The sequence below is a fragment of the Pan troglodytes genome, chromosome 1, assembly GCF_028858775.2.
Source record: "Pan troglodytes isolate AG18354 chromosome 1, NHGRI_mPanTro3-v2.0_pri, whole genome shotgun sequence".
NCBI classification, from domain to species: Eukaryota; Metazoa; Chordata; class Mammalia; order Primates; family Hominidae; genus Pan; species Pan troglodytes.
Window position 1 is genome coordinate 206,352,276 of NC_072398.2, and position 10,225 is coordinate 206,362,500.

Genomic DNA, 10,225 nt, shown 5'->3' on the forward strand with positions numbered 1-10,225 from the left:
ACAAACCAAAATCACAAAAAAACAACAAACTTACCCGATTCAGATAACTCTACTTTTCTAGGCTTCGGTGCTGGTGAAGGGGATTCTCTTTTCTCAGTACCTTTATGTTTTGTCACTAAAAAAGAATAAGAGTGGAAAAAAGCTTATGTACAAAAAAAGGTCTATACAAGATGCTTTTCTTTTAATTTTTAAAAATTTATTATTTTTTTTAAATAAAGATGGGGTCTCACTATATTAGTCAGGCTAGTCTTGAACTCCTGACCTCAAGCAATCCTCCTGCCTGAACCTCCCAAAGTGTTGGGATTACAGGCACAAGCCACTGTGCCCAGCCAAGATGCCTTCCTGCTATTACAAAAATGGGTGTGACTACTCTCAAAAAGAATTTATGAAGAATTAAAAAATTCCTGTAAGACCTTGTTGTCATATCTGAACATTATCTGAAGTGAGGCAAGAATTTTTAAATGTTTAATGAAAAGCCTCAAAAAGTTCTACAATGATTTTCAAATCTTGAGATTCTCCCAAGAAAACCAACAGTTAAAGGAAATTGGGAGCTGCTACTGAGTAGAACAAGCTCAGTAAAGTAAACCTCTGTGTGCTACACGAGCTCCACAATCTAAAATACACACCCTCCACACCCACACTCACTCCCTCACACTCAACTTCAGAGACTTCATCAACATGAAAGCTTTTAAGCAACCACAATAGGTGGGTTCAGAAAAGTAAAAGATGATAAATGATTAAGAAATAAGATCTCATGAAACTTTCACAAAGATATTTGGTCTAGAAAAGAAGAATGACTGCCCAACAGGCTAAAGGTTCTTTATGTAGAGCATAATCTTCACAATAGCACAGGGGATTTAAACTACCCATGAAAAAAAGCAGACCGCCACAAATAGTAAAAATTATTAAATACAAAGACGAGGATTCTTTCCAAAGAGCTAGAAAGAAAAAAAGGCATTTCTATACCTAAAGTAGTAGGAGAGCAGTGGGTATCCTATGAATTATCCAATTGTCTTTTACCAATGACATAGAAATATGGTAACTACCTTTTGTAAGCCTGCTGTATTAGACATACTATTAACACAGTTAGTAGTATCACATCCCTTTCTCCCTATTCCATTTCACAAGAGAGGAAACCTGAGGCTTAAAAAGAAGCAACTTCACCTCAGTCACAAAGACAATTTAAGTGAGCTAAGATGTGAATCCAAGAATCTATTTTTAGGCCATGGGTTTTAATCTCAACAACTAACTCTGCTTATAGTATCTATCCATTGCTACAACTAAAATCATAAGTATATTCACATATAAACATATATATACCATAAATTAACCTAAAACACCACTTGAGAACATCCCAATAAGAAATAAACCTACAGACAATTTGATCCTCTCAGGATCCTGATACCTGTTTTGTGTGATTAAAGCAATTGCCATGGAATGTTTGACTCAGAATACAGATACATCTCATTTAACAGACACTCACATTCAGAATTCTGTAATGGTTTATTCCAAGGGGCAGTAATTAGAGAACCAGTGATCTAACACAGTAATTGCATCTTTGCTAAAGAAGTCAAAATGAAGAATTTACCAGTATGCCTTTTCAATGAACAGACTTTTCCCTTTCTCTTTTTTTTTTTTTTTGAGACGGAGTTTCGCTCTTGTTGCCTAGGCTGGAGTGCAATGGCATGATCTCGGCTCACTGCAACCTCCGCCTCCCGGGTTCAAGGGATTCTCCTGCCTCAGCCACCTGAGTAGCTGGGATTACAGGCATGCGCCAACCACGCCCGGCTAATTTTGTATTTTTAGTAGAGACGGGGTTTCTCCATGTTGGTCACGCGGGTCTTGAACTCCCAACCTTGGGTGATCCGCCCATCTCTGCCTCCCAAAGTGCTGGGATTACAGGCGTGAGCCACCGTGCCCAGCGACTTTTCTTAAAATTTCTACGTAATAAGCCATTTGGACAAATCACTGGATTGGGTAAAGAATGGCTATCACTCAATCAGATATCAGGAATCATGACAGTGCAAATAGCAAACTATACTTAATACTTATATTTTAACAAATTCAAAGAAATAAAAATATTTTAAAATTGTTAACTATTTGAGGCTCTTTTTCTAAGTCCATATTCTCTATTTTTAAGTGTTACTTAATCCTCAATTTCTGCAAAGATATTATGGGCACGTCGTTAAAAAGTGCATGTCCAAGTTACCACCTTAGAGAATTGGGTTCCCAAGCTTGCTTTGGAAGCTGATTGTTTGGATACATTTTCCCCTAAGAAACATTAAAAATGTGGTTATGCTTACAAGATAGTTGGCAAAAGCCTACTCATTATATAATACAAGTGAATTGTAACATTATTTACATTTTCCCCCAGTGGAAATACACATCTGGAGTTGCATCCTGATTCAATTTCTCACTAATTACTTAGCTAAAGTAGTCTTTATTAATACATTTGTATTAGCTGGGTGTGGTGGCATGTGCCTGTAATCCCAGCTACTCGTGAGGCTGAGGCAGGAGAATTGCTTGAACCTGGGAGGCAGAGGTTGCAGTGAGCCGAGACTGCAACATTGCACTCCAGCCTGGGCGACAGAGCAAGACTCCGTCTCAAAAAAAAAAAAAAAAAAAAAAAAAATTTATACCATCAAACAACTATCATTTATATACTCCTACTCTGGTTTAATACAATTGAATCACAGCATTATTAATATTATAACAGCACTTCAGATTTCTATTTTTCTAGATGAGACTTTACACCATTTACTTTATGTTAATGTTGTTTTAAGTATTCAAGGGACAAAATCATTCTAGCATGAAGTCAGAAATCGTAGAAGGCAACTTTAAAACCACAATTTTAAATTTACTCCAACAGTCCTATTAATTATTAATCTTAGACCTGCCCAAAAGATCACTTATAAAGATAAGTTACTCTGTGACCAACAATAGTAAAATAACCATTTAAGTGTCCAGATAGCACAATGTATGTGGCCAAGCTAATCTAAATAAATCAAAATTACCACACCGTCACCACCAGTATTGATCATGTTAACATACTTCGCTGACTGTGCCACTGATTTCAAGCACTATTTTATGTACTAAGATAATGCCAATTTATGAAATGTCAATAATTACAAATGTTTCCCCTAAGATCCCTTCAGATGACTGTATACTGTATTCCAAATAATTAACCTGTAAGTTTCCCAAAACACTTTTCCTGCCTCCCTCCCACTCCATTTGCCCACTATCAAGAGCAGAGCCCTAAAGCCCTGATTAGTGGCCACTAGGGAAAATATTAACTGTAATATCTATTACATTTCAATGATGTTACTGTTCTAAGCAGCAGAAACTGCAAAGTAATTTCTGAAATCATACTACCAGATAGAGAAGCTAAAGAATTTCAACCCTGCCCTCCATTTCTCACCTTTAGCAATCAAAGAAGAGTTCTGGGGTAGGAAAGTTGTGAAAAGTATTCACTATTTAACTGGGAATGACAACTCAAGTTTTATTCCTAGTTGGTTGACCTTGACCAAGTCAACTAACCTGAAAATCTGTTTCTTGATGACAACTGTTAAGGTCTTTTCTAGCTCTGAAATTTCATCACAGAGGGCTGGGATCGGTTTAATATAAAAGGTTGTCTGGGCCGGGTGTGGTGGCTCACACTTGTAATCCCAGGGGTTGGAGGCTGCAGTGAGCTATGACTGGGCCACTGCACTCCAGCCCGGGTGACAGAGTGAGATGCTGGCTCTATTTAGGGGGGTGGTGGGGAGAGGTTATTTCCAAGTAAGTCAAACCAATATTCAGCTCCAGTGGTCACAGGGGAGACTGACTGCACTGCCTGTAGTGCCTCTCTTTGGGTAGGTTGTTTGAACACGGAAGCCCTGTCCCAAAACCCACAGAAATACTTATTTTCACCATGGCTTACTTCTTTCCTATGTACATATCCACTCTGTCTTGTTTGCAAAAAGTATACGCCAAAACACAAGAAATTAGCATCTGTGCAGATGCTTTTTAAAAGTACCTAATAATTCTTAACAATCAACCTATTTTAACAAGGATTGGTCCCTCTGTTCAGGTACTTTTGCAACTCTTAGGCTATATGATATAAATAGAAAAAAATCATCACTTGATGTGTTTTTGCAAAGTAACAGGTAAAAACACTTGTTTTCTTCCCTGGAGAGCTTTGTGGCTCCAGACAAAGAATAAATATTCAGAAGTACAAACTTTACAGGAAAAGACAAAATAGGCCAGGGCCATGGGCATCAGATTTGGACATGGTAACTGAAAATGGACTGAAATTTTCCCAATGCTGAAAAGCAGTATGGTACATGAGGTTATGAAAACAGTGATCCCGAAGCCCCTCTCTCAAACTGAGGACTGAACCTGGAACAGTTACAGGCTTCTCTACTTTCACTAGCTGCTTCTCTAAGGGGCCAACAAAAGTGGCCATGTCTTATTTAATGAATCTATCACTACAATAAAAATGTCACAATTCAGAAAACATTACTTTTTACAGACTATCATAATCTGCTGGTCACCCTTTCACTCTGTCAGCTTATCTATGCCTCATTGTCACAGATACAAAAAAGGAAAGCAAAATTTGCCTTTCTAGGTATCACCACATTGCAGCCTTGGGGAGTGGGGAGCTAAGGCAACAGGGTGAATAATTAGCAATGCTGGTCTCATCAAGCTCATTAAAATGTATAATGAAAATTTTGCCCATCCCCATTTCTTTGTTTCTAACCTGAAATTTTTTCTCTCTCTTTTTTTAAGAGTCAAGATCTCGCTATGGGGCTGAGGCCAGCCTTGAACTTCTGGGATCAAGTGATCTTCCTGCCTTAGCCTTCTGAGTAGCTGGGACCACAGGCTCATGCCACCACACCTGGCTCTAACCTGAAATTTTCAATATGATCATAATAACCCCAGTGTGTGTTAACCTACAGATTGCTCCTTAAAACTCAATTGCTTTAGCAGCTTTTAAGATCCTCCCCATCCCTTACTACTCACCTTTTAGGCTGTATATCATTCCAGCCCTAAGCTCCAGAGAGCCTGGTTCAAATGGACACTACAGTTTTTTCCATGCGTATTTAATGCTCACAGAACAAACCCCAATAGACCACAACCTTCACTCAGACTAACACAGCATTCTACTTGCCTGGCAGGATCACAGATCATAAATTCCTCAGAAATCAATCTGCAGAATAAAGCAAGGACAACACTCAGAAGAACCCTGCCTAGAACCTAAATTAAAAAAACAAATCAGCTTTTAAGAGGACACCATGTCCTTTGCTTGGGAGCGTAATGCGACCAAGAAAGAACTAAAAGAGAATATGAAGTCCTCTTATTTAAGATATCAAACCAAAAATCTTCAGGAGAAAAAAAAGTTAACTGGTCTCATAGTAATAAAATGATCCCTTATCATGCCAACGCAAACTTTGATATGTTACCCCAACTCAAACAGCCCACGGCTGGTAAAAGATTTCTCCACCTGCGCAATGCCAGAGGGCATTGCTAAAAACAAAACCCTTTTACACATAAAAAAGCCCCAAGATTTTAAAGCAGGAAAGAGGTAGGCTTATAAGTAAACCTACAGAGAGTATCAGATACAAATATTATCTAGCTATTTCATACTTTGAGAGTGAGCAGGGGGCAATAACTGACTATGCTTTGTAGCCAAAGAAAGAGAGAACATGTTTCATATGTGTTTGATTTTTACCTTTACCTGAAGTTCTCCCTGGAGACACAGAAACACGACTTTTTCTTGTACGGTTTGACTGCTGGGGTGTAGGGGAATGCCGAGTTTTGGGTGGTGGAGTTGCAGGAGGTGATGGCCTGTGCCTTCGCCTTGGAGGACTTGCTGAAGGAGATAACCTACGAGTTTTCCGAGGGGGGCTGGATGTCCTCTTGGGAGGCTTCTTTGGTGGTGACCGTGAACGAGATGAAGAGGATGATGAGCTACTCCCAGACAAGGATGCTGACGAACGTCTTCTTCTGTGGAATAAAGTATTCATATTCACTAATTGCACACTTATAAAGAATGGCCTTACAGGTATGAACAGTTTACACAAAAATACAGCTATTTTAATCCGACTTTTGAGTTTATGTAGCTAAGCACATAAATGAGTCCAAAAGAATGGGGGAAAAAACCATAACCTAGGCCAGGAAACAGCTAGTTCTGAGATTAATATAAACAACTTAATGTGATAAATACTTCTGTCTGTGTTCTCTCTCCAGTTATAAAACTTGTCAGGTTGAATGCTATAATAAAATAACTAACTAGTCCTTCTGCCTTAGGAATGGTATTGGTGTTTTGGAGTTTGCATATAAAATTTGGGGGCAAGGTATTTTCCATTTAATAACACAATGTTGAGAAACCTTTAGGTTGCATTTTTAAAAAAGATGTGCAAAACTAAGAATTCATTTAGCTACATAAACTTAGAAGCAGGGGCCTCTCGAATTCTGCGGCAAAATTTGTGTTAAGTTCTGTTGCAATTATGTGTACCTGCAGAATTCACCTTTGGCGGAAGAATTCCTGAGAACCTGAAAAAAAGAAACCCTACCTTAAGTGTGAGATAAAAACTGGCTGAAAGGGAATCTTAAACAATCTGTAAAATATTGACTGCTAAATGGCTGAGTAAGCACAATTTAAACATGCTGTTTGCAAAACTCCAGTATAAGAAATAGCTGTTTCCACTAATCTTGTACTAGGAAGCACCAGCATTACTTTTCTCCTAAAAGGGAATTAGAAAAGTGTGATGCCTGAAAATTGACTGACCATTTACCTCACTAATTTCCTCTATGAGCACGACACATCAATTCTTTGCAACAGTAGTAATAGTTCAATATATCTTGACAACCCCTTCCCAAAGAAAATTTTCAAAATATGGGACTCTGAAAAACCTGACTGCAGAAACAAAGTAACTTTACAGAGCTTACTTGATTGTTCCCCTCTTTATTTCCAAATTGATTTGGTTCCCTGAAAAGAACTTTAAAAGATTCAAACAAAAAATTCTGTCCAAAATATAACTGGAAGCTTAGTCATCGGCATTTCTTCCCAAGCCAGGTGAAACGTATTGCAAGAAGGCACAAAAACTGCTACCAGTGCACTAGGACTCTACTTTGGGTAGACTTAGCCACTAATTTTTGTTTAAAGTGATATATCCAAGATTCAAATATTTTATCTTATGCTCATTTTAGAATGATGTAAAAAAAAGAACACTGGTACAGTTGGGGTTTTGAAAAATAACCAGACACTAAACTAGTAATAGCAATTATATCTATGGAATATAGATATATTCCCCCACGGATTATGGAAAACTTCCAAGTTATGCTATTTCTGTCTGAATTACTTATAAGCTTCATTACTTCTATAATGAGAATTTTCTATGAGAATTTTATAAAAAATTCATAAAAATATTTTTCTCAAAGTATAATAGCAAATGAATTACTTTAATACTGGTAAAAGGAGCTTACTGGCCCTATAATCAGCTACTTTTCAGAAGCCAGTTAAAAGCCAAAGAGAAGGTGGCCAATTCTCTTACTTAGTATGATTTCTTGGTGAAGTCTAGAAGGGTAAAAGTTAACAGAAAACTATCAATAAGATGAATTTCTCGTTTACTTTCCAACACCAGACTAGACACTTTTCATAACACGAACAATTGCATTACACTTCAAATGAAACAGACTCTTTAGAAGACATTGTCTAATATCACCTATGAGTTCTTTCTTCCAGGGGACACTAATTTACAGATTATCCTAAAAGAAAGAGTATCCAGAAGTGTCAAACACTTGACACTTCCAAATTTTAAAAATCTTACCGTCTTACTGGAGATCTACTCCTTCTGTGCCTTGGTGGAGGAGGCATTCTTCTTGGCGGAGTTCTTCTTCGAGGAGATGGCCGCCTTCTTGGGCTTGGCCGCCTTCTAGGTGAATACGATCTGCCGTAACAAAGAGAATTAGGTCCTGAATAAACCAGGAGTGAGGAATTTCTTGGCTTAGTTTTCTCAATGGCCACATCTAAAAAATGAATTTCAAAGATCAAAATTTTCCATTTATGTAGATTTTTATGGTACACAGAAAAGTGTCCTCAAATTCTCTGTGTACATTCAAAAAATATTTGTACTAAACATCTTCTACCACTTTGAAATTATTTATCTAATTGTACCCAGTAGAGTAGTACATAAAACCTAAGATCTTTGTTGATCTTAAAGCCACAACTCACCTTGATCGGGATCTATGGCGCCGTCTAGGTCGAGTGTGAGAAGGAGAGCGGGACCGCGTCCGGGATCTTGATTTGGAGCGTGACCGAGATCGTGGTCGGGTCTTCTCCTTCTCCTTTTCTTTTTTGGAATTTTTTTCCGGAGAAGGTTCTTTAGGCTCTGGTATAGGTTCAGGTTTGGGAACTTTCAGAATGTCACTGTGGAAACAAAAGCTTTTTTTTTTTTTTTGCCTTCTTGTACTCAGCCTTCTAAATCATTATACAATGATGTAATAAAGTATTTCTAAAACTTTTCAAAATTCACAGACTTGTCTCTATCTCCAAAAGACACATAAGTATGTATGTACCTATCACTGAAACTCAGAGAGCAACTAATAATTCCAACCATGTACATTTTCTTTTCTTCTTCTGAGACAGGGTCTCACTCTTGTCACTCAGGCTGGAGTGTACTGGCATGATCTTGGCTCACTGCAGCTTCAACCTCCCAGGCTCAAGTGATCCTCCTGAGTAGCTGGGACTACAGGCATGTGCCAACCATGCCCGGCTAATTTATGTGTGTGTGTGTACATATATATATATATATTTTTTTTTTTAGTACAGATGGAGTTTCACCATGTTGCCCCAGGCTGGTCTCTAACTCGTGAGCTCAAGCGATCCACCCACCTCAGCCTCCCCAAGTGCTGAGATTACAGGCATGCACCCCCGCATCTGGCAACCACATACATTTCTTAAAAGTGCGAAGTTGTCCACAATACGTTGAGGAAAAAAAGCAAGTTACAATATATAAAATACCTGAAACAATACAACCAAAAGATAGTAATGGTCACCCTCTGGGGCATTTTCTTTTAATATACTCTCCTAAATAATTTCTTTTCAACAAACTAATTTTATAATTTAAAAAATCTAAAAGGAAAATAAGTAGTTTTATTTTAACTCAGATGTCATATTTGCAGTCACTATTAATCTAAAATTGTGATTATTTATAAATGAATTTTTATATACTTGCCTAGTAGAAGTAGCCTCTTGTACTGAAGGTTCTTTTACTTTCACTGAAGGTTCTGGGAGCTCTGGAGTTTTTTCCTTCTTTTCTGGAGCAGGGGAAGGACTCCGGCTCTTGGTTCTGTGACGGGGAGATCGAGAATGACTGCGCTTTCTCTCTCTCCTGACAGGGGAAGATCGTCTTCTAGGGGAAGGAGATCTGGATTTGCGTCTAGGATGAAAGTAATTTTTTTCAGGTTTTTAAATAACATGGATTGGAAGAGAGGAGTCAAAGGGAGAAGTGAGAATTAATCTTTAGTTACACTACTGTTTATATCTGAGATGTTTCCCTATGGAAATAAAGACATGCTAACCTCATCTACTTGACAGGGAAGAGAAAGACAAGCAAATGAAAGATAACATTCTCGAGTATATCAGTTATAAGGGAGAAAAGCACTAACTTGGGACTCTAGACTTAGGTTCTTAATCATTCCCAGAGATCAAAAGACCAACTTTTCAGAGGCAAAGAGGATGCTTTAAAGCAAACAATGATAATCCTTGACAACAAATCAAACTCCCAAACATATAACATTTAGATGCGGACAGATTACAATGGAGTTCATCAGGAAGAGCCTCAGTATGCCAGAAAAATGACTAATACCATTAAAGCAACATGTTCTTCAGAAAAGAGAAATATACATCAAACATCCAGAAGATAGCTTTTTTGCAAGAGGAGAAGCCCTCTTTCTTAACAGTAGCCTGCCTAACTCGAAGGGTTTTTCTCTTATTCACACAGAAGGAAAATGGCAGACATACTTCATCAATAGTCAAGTAGTTACCACTATGACAATTTGTGCTTAGCTCTATAAATATTACTTCCATAAGGAGATTTTAGTATCAAATATATAAACGAAAGGGACAAAGAAATTACCTCTTCTCTTTACTAATTCCAGCAGACATTTATGAAAGAAATAAGCAGAACCCTAAAAATAAAAAGCCTAATGGAGTTCTCACCTTTCACCACAAATATAGAAG

General features: G+C 37.8%; 1 protein-coding gene across 50 annotated transcripts in view; it reads right to left on the reverse strand.

Moving 5' to 3' along the window:
- Positions 1-10,225, reverse strand: part of SRRM1 (serine and arginine repetitive matrix 1) — a 30,992-nt gene that overhangs the window by 12,396 nt on the left and 8,371 nt on the right. For 15 of the 50 annotated variants that reach the window (XM_054680712.2, XM_054680693.2, XM_001167927.7 and 12 more), the window contains 5 exons: positions 9,219-9,422; positions 8,216-8,410; positions 7,812-7,931; positions 5,711-5,985; positions 35-115 (listed from right to left, as the gene is read on the reverse strand). In XM_054680712.2, the coding sequence (XP_054536687.1) occupies positions 35-115; positions 5,711-5,985; positions 7,812-7,931; positions 8,216-8,410; positions 9,219-9,422 (875 nt within the window). The remainder of the gene's footprint in view (positions 1-34; positions 116-5,710; positions 5,986-7,811; positions 7,932-8,215; positions 8,411-9,218; positions 9,423-10,225) is intronic. The other 35 variants (XM_054680739.2, XM_054680730.2, XM_024357047.3 and 32 more) reach the window with 3 other exon arrangements.